This window comes from Staurois parvus, unplaced genomic scaffold (genome assembly GCF_062004578.1).
Source record: "Staurois parvus isolate SC_StPar_1 unplaced genomic scaffold, SC_StPar_1.0 ptg001749l, whole genome shotgun sequence".
Lineage (NCBI taxonomy): Eukaryota > Metazoa > Chordata > Amphibia > Anura > Ranidae > Staurois > Staurois parvus.
This window is the reverse complement of record NW_028319545.1, coordinates 139,699-157,500: the sequence shown is the minus strand read 5'-3', so window position 1 is coordinate 157,500 and position 17,802 is coordinate 139,699. Positions and strand designations below refer to the sequence as shown.

At 44.0% G+C, this 17,802-nt stretch overlaps 1 protein-coding gene across 1 annotated transcript; it reads right to left on the bottom strand.

The window, feature by feature from the left end:
• Window positions 1-3,292: 3,292 nt before the first annotated feature.
• LOC149434516 (Krueppel-like factor 4) lies at window positions 3,293-7,863 on the bottom strand. The gene is made up of 3 exons (XM_089663691.1): window positions 7,804-7,863; window positions 5,266-6,217; window positions 3,293-3,791 (listed from the first exon to the last, which is right to left on the bottom strand). The coding sequence occupies exons 1-3, from the start codon at window positions 7,861-7,863 to the stop codon at window positions 3,616-3,618; spliced, it is 1,188 nt and encodes a 395-aa protein (XP_089519817.1). The 3' UTR covers window positions 3,293-3,615.
• Between the last annotated feature and the right edge of the window lie 9,939 nt (window positions 7,864-17,802).

Below are 17,802 nucleotides of genomic sequence, written 5' to 3'. Positions count from 1 at the left end.
GTACAGTCTGATCACTGGGGGAGGGGAGACTGGGGAAATGCCTCCTCCTCCTACAAAGTTACAATGTACAGTCTGATCACTGGGGGAGGAGAGACTGAGGAAATGCCTCCTCCTCCTTCTACAAAGTTACCATGTACAGTCTGATCACTGGGGGAGGGGAGACTGGGAAAATGCCTCCTCCTCCTACTAAGTTACAATGTACAGTCTGATCACTGGGGGAGGAGAGACTGAGGAAATGCCTCCTCCTCCTTCTACAAGTTACAATGTACAATCTGATCACTGGGGGAGGGGAGACTGAGGAAATGCCTCCTCCTCCTTCTACAAGTTACAATGTACAATCTGATCACTGGGGGAGGGGAGACTGAGGAAATGCCTCCTCCTCCTTCTACAAGTTACAATGTACAATCTGATCACTGGGGGAGGGGAGACTGAGGAAATGCCTCCTCCTCCTACAAAATTACAATGTACAGTGTGATCACTGGGGGAGGGGAGACTGAGGAAATGCCTCCTCCTCCTACAAAATTACAATGTACAGTGTGATCACTAGGGGAGAGGAAACTCAGAAAATGTTCTTCAGCTCCTTTCAGCATTGCTTGAAGCTGCACCCCGGTATATGTCAGAGATATATAAATGTATAATAAAAAGAAGAAATAAAAGTAGCGTTTGATGGCGGAGGAACAATAGGGACACAATCTGCGGTAACGACTAGAAGTGACGCAGACAGCCGGGTACAAATCGTTCTCCATGATGTGGTAACAAATGCACCATATAAAAAAAAAAAGAAGAAAAAAAGACCAAAAAAAAAAATTTTTATAAAATTGCAGCGTTTTGTCTCCTCCGGGTGATTGGATGGAAATGTGAAGGGGGAAGGGAGGACCCGGGAGGACCCGCCCCCACCATGTCACCTCCTCACCCCAGTACTGTGACTCGTGAATAAAAACATCGACTTTGTTTCCTCGCCGCCCCTCCACTGTAATCCTCTGATTGTGCGCACTTCGTGTGGGGGGCGGGGGATTTTTTATTTTTTAACGACTTAATTAAAAATCAAATTGCTGTGTAAACCGTAAACACGGCCGCAGAAAGGCGCACATCCCCACCGCGCGGCATGAAAGGAGGCGCACTTCTACGACGTGCGAATTACTGTTCTGTAATTCCCATTCAGGGCAGAATATAAAAAGAAATAAATAAATAAAACGAAATAAAAATAAATATAAAATAAAAAGAAAACAAAATATATATATATTGATGGAATCGACATATACAGTATAGTAATAGAAACATTGACACATCGCGACGGGAGGAAACACTTCGCTACTTCGTGACGCAGATGAGCCAATTCGGCAGAAAACCCTCACTAATTTACCGCCCCCCCAAGGCAGAAACTCCCACCATCCCCTGAAAACACCCCCCAAATGTTTTACTCATCAAAAAGACAACAGAGAAAGGGATAATTTGCTCTCAAACATGTTTTTATTGTACAAATATTTACAAACTGTATAGAAGGAGGCAGTGCAGACAGTACCTAATGTCTCCCTTCCAAAGGGAAAAAAAGAACAGTGAAAGCACTACAGATCATTAAAATAACAACATGTATTATACAAAAATAAAAAAGAAAGCAGCAAAAAAAAAAAAAAAAAAAAAAAAACCTTTTTTAAAAAATGAAAAAATTTAAAAGAAAAAAAAATGGGCCTTGCAAAACGGACCACGACAAATGCTAAGTACATGCAATGGGTTTTTAAATAAAAAGGAAAAAAAAACCTTTTTATAAAATGAACAAATTACAGAAAAAAAAATGGACTTTATAAATGGACCGCGATAAATGCTAAGTACATGCAATGTTTTTTCGAATAAAAAGAAAAGAAAACACTTTCGAAAAAATTAACAAATTAAAGAAAAAAAAAGGACCTTGCAAATGGACCGCAATAAATGCTAAGTACATGCAATGATTTTTTCAAATAAAAAAAAAAAAAACACACCTTTTTAAAAAATGAAAAATTAAAGAAAAAAAAATGGACCTTGCAAATGGACCGCAATAAATGCTAAGTACATGCAATGATTTTTTCAAATAAAAAAAAAAAAAAAACACCTTTTTAAAAAATGAAAAATTAAAGAAAAAAAAAATGGACCTTGCAAACGGACCGCAATAAATGCTAAGTACATGCAATGATTTTTTCAAATAAAAAAAAAAAAAACCCACCTTTTTAAAAAATGAAAAATTAAAGAAAAAAAAAATGGACCTTGCAAATGGACCGCAATAAATGCTAAGTACATGCAATGATTTTTTCGAATTAAAAAAAACAAAAAAAAAAAAAAACACCTTTTTAAAAAATGAAAAATGAAAGAAAAAAAAATGGACCTTGCAAATGGACCGCAATAAATGCTAAGTACATGCAATGATTTTTTCAAATAAAAAAAAAAAACCCACCTTTTTAAAAAATGAAAAATTAAAGAAAAAAAAATGGACCTTGCAAATGGACCGCAATAAATGCTAAGTACATGCAATGATTTTTTCAAATAAAAAAAACCAAAAAAAACACCTTTTGAAAAAAAGAAAAATTAAAGAAAAAAAATGGACCTTGCAAATGGACCGCAATAAATGCTAAGTACATGCAATGATTTTTCAAATAAAGAAAAATTTGTTTGGACATTTGTTTTGGACAATTTTCTAACATTTTTTTTGGACAATTTTTACGTTTTTACTGACAATGCACCAATGTGAACAGTAGGTGGCACTGCACTGCAAGCCAGAAATGCACCCCCTGCTAATTGCACTTTTAATTAAGAACAGTTTTTTTTTTTCTTCCCCTCGGAATACTTCAAGTTGAATACATTTAAAAAAAAAAGAATTCAGAAAGAAAGAAAAAAAAAAAAAAATGAGCTCACAATACTTTTGGAGGCCTTCACCTCACCCCTTTCCTCATGGATTTCTAAACTCTTACAGTATAATGAAAAGAAAAAAAAAGTTAAAAAAAAAAATAAAAGTTAAAAAAAAACTTCATTTTTCCTTACAAAAATGCAAGAAGCTTAATTACAAATATTGTACAAAATGCAGAGAATAAAGAGTCATCCCTGTGCGCTCTTTAAATAATATATATATACAAATATATAAATTTATAGATCTGGCTTTACCCTCAAAGCGGGTTTTCTTTTTAAATACCAAAACTTATAAACATATATACACAAATTCTCAGCCCACTGCCCACCCCCCACCCCCCCCCCCCCCAAAAAAAAAAAAACATAAAAAAAAAAAAAAAAAACACATAAGAACAGATCTGCTCTGTGTGTAGCAAACAATAGAGAGTCTCTGCAGTATAGGCATCCTGTAGAGAGTCTCTGTGTGGCATAGATGATCTGCAGAGAGACTTTGTATGGCATAGATGATCTGCAGAGAGACTTTGTATGGCATAGATGATCTGCAGAGAGACTTTGTATGGCATAGATGATCTGCAGAGAGACTTTGTATGGCATAGATGATCTGCAGAGAGGCATAGATGATCTGCAGAGTGGCATAGATGATCTGCAGCGAACCTCTGCATGGCATAGATATTCCATATAGAGTCCCTATGAGCTCCCTATTAGAGTCCCTGTAGTATGGTATTCCGTACAGAGTCCCCATCACATGTGCCTCTTCATGTGCAGAGCCAGGTGGTCGGAGCGGGAGAAGGCCCTCTCACACAGGTGGCACTGGAATGGTCGGTGGCCGGTGTGTTTGCGGAAGTGCCGCGTCAGCTCATCAGATCTGGCGAATTTCCAGCCGCAGCCCTCCCAGTTGCAATGATACGGCTTCTCACCTGAGGAAGCAAAAGAAAAAAAAGATTCATTAATATCTCAGTCAGTAACAAAGCATCGGACATGCAGGGGGGGGGGGGGGGGCAATCAACATGACTGGGGCACCTAGATGTCTTCTAAAAGGGGGTTCTGCGTCTTCTATGGGGGAGCATAATCTGTGATCATTGACTATGGGGTCCCAATGAGCAGTCACGATAGGGCCCCCCTGCGGAGACAGGCTCCGTCTTTAAAAAAAAAGGTAAAGTTTAGCGCAGACGCCTGAACAACAATCACAGCGCAACTCTAAAATTACAAATCGGATAAATTCCTGAACCGTATACACATCCATTCCACGCAATTTACAGGTCATATGAAGATGCGATGTACATGAATCATAAGACGCTGGGACAATGAGCGGTTGCATGGTTTGACAACTCTGGGAGAGGATGGAGGGTGACCGGGGTACAGGTGTACTAGGATAACATACAAAACACAAAAACAAACCAAAAAAAAAACCCCACAAAAAAACAAACAAAAACACACAAAAAAGCTAAACAAAAAAAACCACACAAAAAATTAAAAAACACCACACAAAAAAACTAAAAAAAAACACACAAAAAAAACTAGAAAAACAAAAAAACAAAAAAGCTAAACAGAAAAACCACACAAAAAACAAAACAAAAAAAAAAGCAAAAAAAAAAAACAAAAGTTAAACAAAAGAAAAAAAAAAAAAAACCTAAAAAAACCCAAAAAAACTAAACAGAAAAACTAAAAAAAAAAAAAAAAAAAAAAAAAAAAACACAAACAAAAACTAAAAAAAAAAAAAAAAAAAAAACACACAAAAAAGCTAAACATAAAAACCACACGAAAAAACTAAACAAAAAAAAAATACACACAGAAAACACTCACCATAAAAAAAAGCCTTTAATAACATACAAAAACTTAACACCAATAATAAAAAAAAAAAAACAAAACAAACACCCCATAAAAAAGGTGTATAATAACAAGCAAAACACAAGACCAATAACAACAAAGAAAACAAAAAACAAAACACACACCATAAAAAAGATGTATAACAACATCATACAAAACATAAAACAAAAAAAAAAAACCCCAAAAAAACCCCCAAAAAAACATAAACACAAAAAAAACCCAGAAAGAGGTGTATAACATAGAAAACATCCCACAAGGAGTCAGAGTTGGGGGGTCTATAGATTTTATACATGGGGAGGATGGTGGTACATGATCTGGAACTAAAGAATGGGGATGGGGGCCTACATCTTCTACAAAGCCTGGAGATGAAGGCAATCATCTGGATACATTTGCCCCACAGAAGGGGGTCTGCGGCTCCTAGAAGGGGGTCTGCGGCTCCTAGAAGGGGGTGTACCAAAACACATAGAAGGGGTTCTGGATCAGGTGACATTTTGTAAGGACACAAACAGAAGCGGTCTTGGACCCCCCCATAGCATGCCATGGTTGAGCAGTGGTGCCCCTTACCTGTATGGGTTCTCATGTGGGCCTTCAGGTGGGAACTCTTCGTATACGTTTTGCCACAGCCGGGGTACTCGCAGTTGTGGGTGGCAGTCCTCTTGCGGGCCCATGACCTCCGGCCCCTCTTCGGTTTCGAATCTTCAATTTGGTTCATGGCAGGGTAATACTCCAGTAAGGGGGAAACCGGTGGGGTGGCCATCATGCCGTGCATGGCCGGGTGAACCTTCATGGGGTCTCTGTACACCCCAAACTGTCCATGGAACTGCGAAGGGCCCTGGCCGGAGAAGTGAGGTGGGTAGGGCTGCGGCAGCTGGTAGTGCTGGGCCATCTGCATGATGGGCAGGCAGTGCATATCTTGGATCATGTGAGTGTCATTAATCTGCACTTCTTCTACAGAACCCAGCCGGTGCTGGATGTACGCGTGGCCCCCCACCTGGCCGGGCATGTGCATCAGGTTAGGGCCCATGCAGTCAGAAGTGGTGGGGGATGGGGTGCCCATCATGCAGGGCTGCTCAGGTCTCTCCTTCTTTATCTTCTGCCCAAGGTGTGCCATCTGCTCCACCTGGATGGAGATGGGGACGTCAATATTGGAGACCCTGAGCTCCGTGTACTTCCTGCCAGGCATGGGGGGCTTCAGTCCATACTCGGGGGGCAACTCCAGGGAGGGCATATCAGGGGTCATCAGCTCGGCAACATAGCTGTGGTGGGGGCTACCGTTGAAGCTGCTGGCTCTGTACTTGGGGTTTCCAGGGTAGGAGCCATCACTGTCATAGGTTGTACTGCAACTCTCGGGGGTATCCGGAAGGGGGTAAGTGCCCACCTGGCCACCTGTAGGCTGATTGCAGGTTGTATGGGACAAGATAAAATCCAGGTCAACGAATTTTCCCAGATCATCCTCCTCCCGTTTAATAGCGAACACTTCCATGATGGGGTAGGAGATCTCCTCCAAGTTCAGCTCCTGAGGAAGGGGGAGAAAAAAAAAAATATGAGACCTTCGGATCGCAGACATGCAAAGGCAGATCCCACATACATGGGCAGATCCCACATCCATGGGCAGATCCCACATCCATGGGCAGATCCCACATCCATGAGCAGATCCCACATCCATGGGCAGATCCCACATCCATGGGCAGATCCCACATCCATGGGCAGATCACACATACACAGATCCCACATCCATGAGCAGATCCCACATACACAGATCCCACATCCATGGGCAGATCCCACATCCATGGGCAGATCCCACATACACAGATCCCACATGCATGGGCAGATCCCACATCCACGGGCAGATCCCACATCCCCAGATCCCACATCCCCAGATCCCACATCCCCAGATCCCACATGCATGGGCAGATCCCACATCCACAGATCCCACATCCAGGGGCAGATCCCACATCCACAGATCCCACATCCACAGATCCCACATACACGGGCAGATCCCACATCCATCAACCCCGGTCTATAGGCAGGACGAGTCCTGAAAACCTGCAGAACGAGTCCCTCCGACAAACAAAACAACTTCTCCTGCAACTCCCAGCCACACAGGAGCTCCGACACACTTTCAAATACTACAAAAGCGATTCATTTGGTGCAAATAAAAAATAAATCATTTTAAAAAATCGGAGATTTTTTTATTCTTAAGCCTAGAAATGCAATTGAATTGATTTGGTGCAAAAAAAAAAAAAAAATCTGCACCATTTTTTTAAGTGTAGAAATGCAATTAAAAAAAAAAAAAAAAAAATTGGTGCAGATTTTTTTTTTTTTTTTTTTTGCACCAAATTTAATTTAATTGCATTTTAGACTAAAAAAATGCAAACGGGATTTCTTTTAAAACTCTAGAAATGCAATTAAATTAATTTGGTGCAAAAATAAAACGAATCCCGTCCGATTTTTCAGTAGAAATGCCACTAAATTAACTTGGTGCAAAAATAAAACACATTTCGTCCGATTTTTGAGTAGAAATGCCACTAAATAAAATTTGGTGCAAAAATAAAACACATTTCGTCCGATTTTCGAGTAGAAATGCCACTAAATTAACTTGGTGCAAAAATAAAAAACACATTTCGTCCGATTTTCGAGTAGAAATGCCACTAAATTAACTTGGTGCAAAAATAAAAAACACATTTCGTCCGATTTTTGAGTAGAAATGCCACTAAATAAAATTTGGTGCAAAAATAAAACACATTTCGTCCGATTTTCGAGTAGAAATGCCACTAAATTAACTTGGTGCAAATATAAAGAAACACATTTCGTCCGATTTTCGCGTAAAAATGCCAATTAAATGATTTTGGTGCAAATAAAAAAAAGAAAAAGAAAGACTTCTTCGCCTGAGCGGCAAAATACTCCGACTTCAAATCTCCGACAATTCGCTAAAAACTTTTCCGAAACTTTCCAAAGTCAAGAGAAAAACTTTTCCCGAAGTGTGATGAGAGGGTCGGACAGACCCAGGGATCTGATCCGACCCCGGAGAGGTGAAAACTCGGCGTAAGAAAGCGGCGAAGTGCCCCCTGCACCCCGCATGACACCTCGGCCAGTACTTACCGACACCATTCCGATCTGCTTGTCCTCTGCAGGGGGAAGGGTGGAGAATGCCACACTCATCCTGGCACCGGCGACACTCCACACACGATGGTGACAACTCCAAACTTAGCTCAGAAAAACTTTCTCCAACAATGCTGAACGTGTCTCTGCGCTGCCTGTTAAAGGACCCTGCCGTGCTGTCATTGGCTAGCAGGTCATGTATATTCAGCAGGAAAGCTTTCCTCCCATTGGCTGACTCCTCTGTGTTTGTACACATAATGCAAAGATGACCACGCCCAGCCCCCTAGGCTGTCCTATCACAGCCCATTAACCTGCAAAGACATCTGAGCAGTCTGCAGATAATGACACTCTGACAGTACAGAGGTGACTGTATATAGAGAGTGTACCCGGTGCCCAACGGGGACCCTGCACCCCCAAACCTGCAACAGAGGAGTGCCCAACGGGGGCCCTGCACCCCCAAACCTGCAACAGAGGAGTGCCCAACGGGGACCCTGCACCCCCAAACCTGCAACAGAGGAGTGCCCAACAGGGACCCTGCACCCCCAAACCTGCAACAGAGGAGTGCCCAACGGGGACCCTGCACCCCCAAACCTGCAACAGAGGAGTGCCCAGCACCCCCAAACCTGCAATATATGAGTGCCCAACGGGGACCCTGCACCCCCATACCTAACCCATATGTGTGCCCAGCACCAACCCAACACCCCCATACCTAACCCTTACATTTAAAAGATAAAATAGGAGAAAGATGAGGAATATCAAGAGATAGGGGACACCTAGGGGGAGGGGATTATATACAGAGTACAGTGGGCACCTGGAGGAGGGCAGACACATGGAGGGTGCATAGATTATACAGGGGGGCACCTGGTGGAGGGAAGACACATGGGGGTTGTACATGGAGGGGGGATTATATACAGAGTACAGGGGGGCACCTGGGGGAGGGCAGACATATGGGGGATGCATAACAGGAGATTATACAGGGGGGCACCTGGGGGAGGGCAGACACATAGAGGTTGTACATGGAGGGAATATTATATACAGAGTACAGGGGGGCACCTGGGGGAGGGCAGACACATGGAGGTTGTAAATGGAGGGGGGATTATATTGCAGAGTACAGGGGTACACCTGGGAGGATTATATACAGAGTACAGGAGGGCACCTGGGGGAGGGCAGACACATGGAGGGGGGACTATATACAGAGTACAGGGGGGCACCTGGGGGAGGGCAGACACATGGAGGGGGGTCTATATACAGAGTACAGGAGGCACCTGGGGGATGGCAGACACGTGGTGGTTGTACATGGAGGGGGGATTATAATACAAAGTACAGGGGTACACCTGGGAGGATTATATACAGAGTACAGGGGGGCACCTGGGGGAGGGCAGACACATGGTGGTTGTACATGGAGGGGGGATTATATTACAGAGTACAGGGGTACACCTGGGAGGATTATATACAGAGTACAGGGGGGCACCTGGGGGAGGGCAGACACATGGAGGGGGGACTATATACAGAGTACAGGAGGCACCTGGGGGATGGCAGACACGTGGTGGTTGTACATGGAGGGGGGATTATAATACAAAGTACAGGGGTACACCTGGGAGGATTATATACAGAGTACAGGGGGGCACCTGGGGGAGGGAAGACACATGGGGTGTGTAGGGGGGGTATACACCGTCTATACAGAGACCTTGTCCCGTATATAGTATATAGATGATGTATATATAGATCTGCAACTCTGTACATTAGATTGGGATACACGTGGTGGGAGCAGGTTGGCGGGGGGGGGGGGGGGGGGAGGGGGAGCTCAGACATGACCCTGGTGGAGACACATTGAGAATTTGAGACAATTTGAGTTTTTTAGGTCAGGTTAACCCCCTCAGTGCCGAGGTGTGTGTGTGTGTGGGGGGGGGGGGGGAATGGGGCAATTGGCCCTCTGACAAGCGATACTGAGAATGCCTCTTCATAGTCTCTTATTGTATCCGAGATAAGAGAATTCCAGGAACCGGCCGGCGTGTCGCCCGACCAGCATCGCTGCAGACCGGGACATACACCCATCGCACAGACATCGCTCTATGTACATGTAAGTGGTATATTGGGGTCATGTACAACGTCACTGACAGCGACCTATAAACTGCATATCTGTGTTCCCCAAGACGGTGCGGACAGTGTGAGGACAGTGCAGAGCACAGCGCACAGGACAGTGCGGACTGCAGACAGACCGCGGATCCCAGAAGCAGCCCTCATCCCTGGCACGTGCACATGGAATCGGTCATACACAGGGGCGGACTGACAACTCATGGGGCCCCCGGGCAATGGGGAATCATGGGGCCCCTGTGTCCTTGCCCAAACTCAAAAAAGCCTATGAAAAAGGTACCAGGGGCATCTCATGGGGCCCCCTACTGACCCCGGGCCCTCGGTCAGTGCCCGAGTTTCCAAATGGTCAGTCCACCCCTGGTCATACATCGCCTATTATACCAGATCACCAACTAAGATCGCTGTCAGTGTATGACCCCATCGTCAGTGTTGCAGTTTCTGCACTGCCTGATCACACATGGGGGGGGGGGGGGGGGTGCCCAGACCTGAACCCCAATATATCACTGACGTTGGGGGTCCCAGACCTGATCCCCAATATATCACTGACGTTGGGGGTCCCAGACCTGATCCCCAATATATCACTGACGTTGGGGGTCCCAGACCTGATCCCCAATATATCACTGACGTTGGGGGTCCCAGACCTGATCCCCAATATATCACTGACACGCGCAGGTGTCCCATCAGAAGCCAATATAACGCCACCAAAGCGGATCAATTTGGCAGAATCCAAAATCGATTCCGGAGATCGTTCAATGGATGGAACTGTCGGGTCATTCAATGTAATCTCATCATGAAGTGTGGATTAGAGGGAACGGTCACGGGGCAGAAAGTGGCGGGAAAATCCAGTTTTGGACGGTCACCAGAACAAAGGAATACCGGGGAGATCTTCTAGTGGGGACCCCCTCTTCTGGTGACAACGGTCTGAGGGGGGAGGGGGGAGGGTTGTCACACATCAGCGAAGCAGGAACATTATTTAACTTTATTTTTTGAAACATTTTCCCAAAGATATACAGGTAGATGGTTACAGGGGGCATACAGGTAGATGGTTACAGGGGGCATACAGGTAGATGGTTACAGGGGGCATACAGGTAGATGGTTACAGGGGGCATACAGGTAGATGGTTGCAGGGGGCATACAGGTAGATGGTTACAGGGGGCGTACAGGTAGATGGTTACAGGGGGCGTACAGGTAGATGGTTACAGGGGGCATACAGGTAGATGGTTACAGGGGGCATACAGGTAGATGGTTACAGGGGGCATACAGGTAGATGGTTGCAGGGGGCATACAGGTAGATGGTTGCAGGGGGCATACAGGTAGATGATTACAGGGGGCATACAGGTAGATGATTACAGGGGGTATACAGAAAGAAATGTCCAATATAAACCAGGGACTGGCAACATGTATTAGGTGGGTGCCGACACACATTTCTGCCAAGACGACCCATTCATTTGCTGAGCTGCGTAATGCACCAAAAAAAAAAAAAAGTGCACGTACGGATTTGTGTAACAGCACACAATAGCTCATTCCGATGATAATAATACACATATATATATACATATACACTAATATACCTACCTATACACACTCTATATACACTCTATATACACACTCTCTATACACACTCTCTATACACTCTCTACCTGCCTATATACACTCTATACACACACTCTATATACACTCTCTATACACACACACTAAAAAAAAAGGATAAATAAAACATAATGTAAATCTATATAATTATAAGTATACATCTCCCCCCCCCCCCATCATTTATTTAAATTTTAATCCGTTTTAAAACCAAACATTTTCTTTTTATTGCATTTCTTTTTCTGCCTGTAAATGTCTGTTGGTGTTGGAGTTACTTTCAGGTTTTCACCTCCAGTGGAAGGATGGAAGACCCAGCAGGGGGGCCAGGAGAAGTTAGAAAAAGATTTTGAGATAAAAAATACAGAAGAATAAAGTCCAATACACATCCTAGATGAGCCCTGAGGGCACCTGAGTGAAACTCGGGACATTGCAGCTTTCATCCGATTACCATGTCTGAGAATCAGGAGAAAAATACAGAATGGGTGGGGAATGTACCAACAATCACCAGAAAAGAAGCATCTTCACTTCTTTTCCATTGTTTATAGTTTAGTGAAAATCTACTTAACTGTGCGAACCCAACAAAAGCCAAACCGAAGTCGATTCATAAACATATAAATAGGAGGCAGGTGAGCCCTGGCCATCCCTATAAAAGAGAATAATAATAGATTTATAGGAGTATAGGTGTGGTCCCCAAACTGAGGCCTGTGGGCTAGATGTGGCCCTTGGACATTATTTCTTGCACTGATGCGAGGCACTATTTCCTACATGGACGACACCAATGGGGAATAATTCCTCCTACCGACACCAATGATGGGGCACTATTCCCTACATGGACGACACCAATGGGGAATAATTCCTCCCACTGACACCAATGATGGGGCACTATTCCTTTCACTGACACCAATGATGGGGAATTATTCTTCCCACTGACACCAATGTTGGGGCACTATTCCTTTCACTGACACCAATGATGGGGCACTATTCTTCCCATTAACACCAATGATGGCATTATCCCTTTATCTGACACCATTAATGGCACTATCCCTTTCACTGACACCAATGATGGGGCACTATTCCTCCCACCGACACCAATGATGGGGCACTATTCCTCCAAATTCCAGCAAGATATCTGCTATAGGGCAATCCTACAGTGGTTAAGCGTCTTTTCTCCAGGATAAGGCTGGCCATGCACTAGTAGATTTTCAAACAAATGAACATTTGTATATACAATTTCGACGATCGCAGGGATATCTCACAAGTGTGGGACAATCGCTGCTTGCATGCATGCGGGATAGATGTGTGGATTCGCCTTTGCACGCGAGTACGGAGGGACGGTGTCACTTTACTTTTTTATTAAAAATTTGTTTTAAATTTTAATACTGTTGCTTTACTCTTTTTTTTTAATCACTTTTTTTGCTGTCACAAGGAAAGTATCCTTGTGACAGCAATGGACAGTGACAGGTCCTCTTTATGGAGGGATCTGGCAGGGTTTATAAGACCCCAAAAGCCTCCTCTGCACTTGAAAGCATTAAAAAAAACCCCAAGATCGATGTTTTTGAATGCTTTCAGATTTTTATAAATGGCGCCGAAAGTTCCCGAGTAAACTGGATGTGAGGTCAGGTCATCGCTGCCAGTTTCCTATAAAGGGAGAGTCGAATTCCGGCTTTGTTCAGCTGTTCGGCAGACATGCTGGCTGGTCGTTTCGGATTCTCGGTGGGACTGGAGATCACAAGAGAACTGTGGGGGGGATCCCCTCCTGCTGCTTGTATAAGAGAGCTGACCACCAGCTCTAACAAAACGGCTTTGAGGGGCATCACTCCAGTAGCGGGGGGGGGGGGGGGGGGGGAAGGCATTACTCTGGTATAACCACTGGAAGTCCAGCAACCTACGAGTACATCCTAGGCCATGGAAAAGGGGGTACCACCAGACCTCCTGTATGGGGCCCAGGGCAGAAGGGGGGCCCAGGGTAAATCAGGGTGATCAGCATGGTGGGGAGGCAGTTACTGTAGTCCATCTCCTGTATACTCTCTCTGCAGCAGTTGAAAGCCGGCTTCTTCTCCTCTCCCTCCTGATGGCTTTCAGCTGCTGCAGAGAGGGGCATACGGGGTATAGGTTACAGTAATTGCCCCCTCATCACCCTCCCTGTGCACCACATATTTCCCCCTGCTGCCCAAGCCCCCCTGTGTGCCCCCCCATCCCCACAGCGCTGCCAGTTTCCTCCTCTCCATCCCACCGGTAGCTGCAAGCACACAATAGGATCCTTCAGGATGGAGAGTAGGAGAAGGGTCTGGTAAATACGACAGCCCCTTCCTTTCCTGAATGAACACAAAGAGCGATTGGTACAGGGGCGGACTGACAACTCATGGGGCCCCCGGGCAATAGGGGATCATGGGGCCCCTGTGTCCTTGCCCAAACTCAAAAAAGCCTATGAAAAAAGGTACCAGGGGCAACTCATGGGGCCCCCTACTGACCCCGGGCCCTCGGGCAATGCCCGAGTTTCCAAATGGTCAATCTGCCCCTGGATCGGTACCATTTACCATGTATTCGCTCATAACTGAAGCATACTAAACTGTGTTTATTTGAAGGGGCCCTGTATGGTTGGCTGTGCGGGGCCCCATAAGTTTCTAACAGCAGCCCTGAGTACATCACTGGTCAAGAACAAGCTGCAGTCACAGACGCAAGGAGCAAAAATCGTCCAACGCACGGTTCACGTAATTCATTATCAGTCCACAGGCACCGCCCACTGCGTTCATGATATTAGAATGTTTGATTTTTTTATTGAAAACCATGAAAATGAATTCATTTATGGAAGGATAAGTCTGGAGGCCACAAAACACATTATGAGTGGAGGGATTGACAATTAGCAGCTCCAATATTGTGAACTAATCACCAGTCACATAGTAATGAGCTGAGAGTCTTCTACCTGACCCAGGAGTCGCTCTGTATATGTTACAAAACCCCATTATGGGCTGTAAAAGGGTGAAAACAAGTAGGATTCACTCACGTTCCCTTTTACTCTGATGAAATAAAAAGGTAAACATTAGTTCCTTTGGGGACCCATTAGGTCTCCTTGTATATGAATGGAGGGCAAACCTGCTCATTTCCATCCATATAGACCCAACATATAGTGAGACTGCTCTGTTTAACCTGCACAGAAAATACACTCCCTCCCACCACTAAGCTCTTCAAAAAGACCCCCTCAGATTTGTCCAGTCCAAGCAAAGGAGATGGAATCTAATTAATGGTTCCTTTTCCAGCTTTGTTTGGGGAAATCAAATGTTCTTCATTGTTTCCAGTCAAAAGACACAATGTAGAGTTTCCACCACTACAGAATTTGGGAGTAATTATAAACACTTCAGGGCCTTGTTTATATTTATGCATTTTGTGAAATAGAAGGGTTTGTAACACACCCAAAAAACAAAAAAAGGTTGACATTCACAGTTTTTGCTTTGCTTTGTGATGCACCACCATTTGTTTCCAGGCATTGTGGCCTATGGTAATGGATGTGTGTTGGCCAGCCACGCATTACAAATGACGCAAGAACACCTTGTGAAGTGCTTTTCTGCAGGTCATAGTAGAAATGAGCCCTGGAGGATGATTTCCCCCCCCCCACATATCATTCAGTTTGTTAGAATCAGAATTTAGATATGTTGCATTTTTCATTATCTGATGGAGCCAAGTCCAGGATCAGACCCAACAATGGTCACAAAGGTTTCAATGAACGGCGTTCTGTGCACTCTGATTGTACATGTGTGCGCTCATATGGTCTGAAAATACACATTTATTTGCTCAGCACACCTTATCTTTGGAACAATCGACCTATATAGACTATTCATTCCCCAAAAATATGTCTGTAGAGGTTCTCCATTAAGACCAAGAGGCTTCAGTTGGCCAGGTAGACCTGGTGCTGTGCAGCCCTGGAAATACAGAAAGGATCACCAGACCAAAATCTGATAAAAAAAAAGAGAGTCCAACATCATTTTAATTGTTGATATAAAAAATTCATTAAAAAAGCCAATGCTATTTGGGGAACCCCCCCCTCCCACCTTCATCAGGGCTAGAAGATTAAGCAAAAAAAAGTCATAATAATAAACAAGGAGGTCCAGATCTGTAAATGAATGTGTACCCCACAAAATCTAGAGCATCCCATAGAGACAGATATGTACACCCCACAAAATCTAGAACATCCCATAGAGACATATGTACACCCCACAAAATCTAGAACATCCCATAGAGACAGATATGTATACCCCACAAAATCTAGAATATCCAGAATATCCAAAATCTAGAATAGGGACAGTTTTTTGTTCCATGAACTTCAGTTGTCTAAATATTATTTGTATCTTTTAACATTCAGTCAAGACAACTTAAGTTCATGGAACAAAAAACTGTCACTATGGGATGCTCTAGATTTTGTGGGGTATACATATCTGCCACTATTGGATATTCTAGATTTTGTGGGGTATACATATCTGACACTATGGGATATTCTAGATTTTGTGGGGTACACATTCATTTGCAGATCTAGTTTTTTGCTCATTCTTGTAGCCCTGATGAAGGTGGTGGTGGTGGGGGAGGGGGTGTTTTCCCCAGAAAGCATTGGCTTTTTTAACTGCCTCCCGCCTGCCATATAGTACAATGACGGGCGCAAGGCAGTTCTCTCGTTCTGGGAGGATGTCATTATTATCATACGAGATTTATATAGCACCAACGGTTTGCTCAGCGCTGTACACTACAATGGGAGACAGTACAGGAGACAGTACAGTAACAATACAATGTGATACACGAGGTGATCGAGGGCCCTGCTCCTTGGAGCTTACAATCTAGGAGGGAGGGGATAGTGGTACAGGAGGAGATAGCTGTGGGGGATGGAGTGGTAGGAAGAGTGGAGGAGATCGGCAATTAGCTGAGGGCGGGGTAGGCTTCCCTGAAGAGATGGGTCATATGATGTCCTCCCATTCTAACCGCACATGCGCGGCTCTGGAAGTGCGCGGCGATCGGCGGCGCGCTGTGTCCCTCGGACACAGCGGATCACCGATCAACGGAAAGAGGCGAAGATGTCGGCTCGTTCATGTGATCGGCTGTGTCCAATCACAGCTGATCACATGTAAATAGTGAAATGCTGGTTATCGGCATTTCTCTCATCACGAGCTGTCACACTGACAGAGGAGAGGAGCGGAGAGTCGGTAATCGGCATTCCTCGGAGGAGACATGTACACTGATGATCAGTGTGCCCTGATGATCTGTGTAGCCCCAGCAGTGGCACCTGTCAGTGTCCATCAGGGCTGGCATATGTTTACATTTATGTATCTTTTCTTTATTTTCTTTTCGTTTTTTTATTTTCGTTTTTTCTTTAAATATACTTTGTATCTTTTAACATTCAATTGAAAGATAAAAACCTAAAATAAAGAAAAGATACATAAATGGCATAGTGACAGTTTTGTTCCATGAACCTCAGTTGTCTCAATTGAATGTTAAAAAGATACAAAATGATATACAAAGAAAAAAAACCTACAAATAAAGAGAAGATACATAAATGTAAACATATACTATGGTGTATCACAATGAAAGTGATCAAAAATGCTGAAAAATCCACCTGAATAAAAGTAATCAGCTACAGGAACAAGTCCTAAAAAGACATGAAGGCGCCTTATCTTTGGAACATCGACCAATATAGACTATTCATTCCTTAAAATGTGTCTGCAGAGGTTTTCCATTAAGACCAATAGGCTTCAGTTGGCCAGGTAGACCTGGAAATACAAAAAGGATCACCAGACCAAAATCGGATAAAAAGAGTCCAACATCATTTTAAGTGTTGGAATCCAGGAGATGGAATCCGGTTAAGGGTTCCTTCTCCAGCTTTGCTTGGGGCAAGCAAACGTTCTTCATTGTTTTGGGTCCAATCTGTACAATGTAGAGTTTCTACCATTGCAGAATTTGGGAGGAATTATTATAAACCCTTTAGAGCCTTGTTTATGTTTTTGCATTTTACTGAAAAATCTGCCTGAATAGAAGTAATCGGCTGGTGGGATATGACCACACATGAGAGGTATCTAAAAAACAACCTAGTACCTTAGATGGGACATTCCCTTATGTGATGGACTCATCAACGAGGAATCTGTTGATGAATGGTTCCACTTTTTCAATGAAAAAGGCCTAGAAGTTGTTAGATTCCTACTCAAAATGGAAGAAAAATGAGAGGAATAGAACAACAAATCTCGGAGTTGAAAAAAAATGGGAACCTCTGAAAGAAATAGCAGAGTTTGGAACACTCACCAATAGACTCAATAAGGACTTGGATAGTTTAGATAAAGAGGT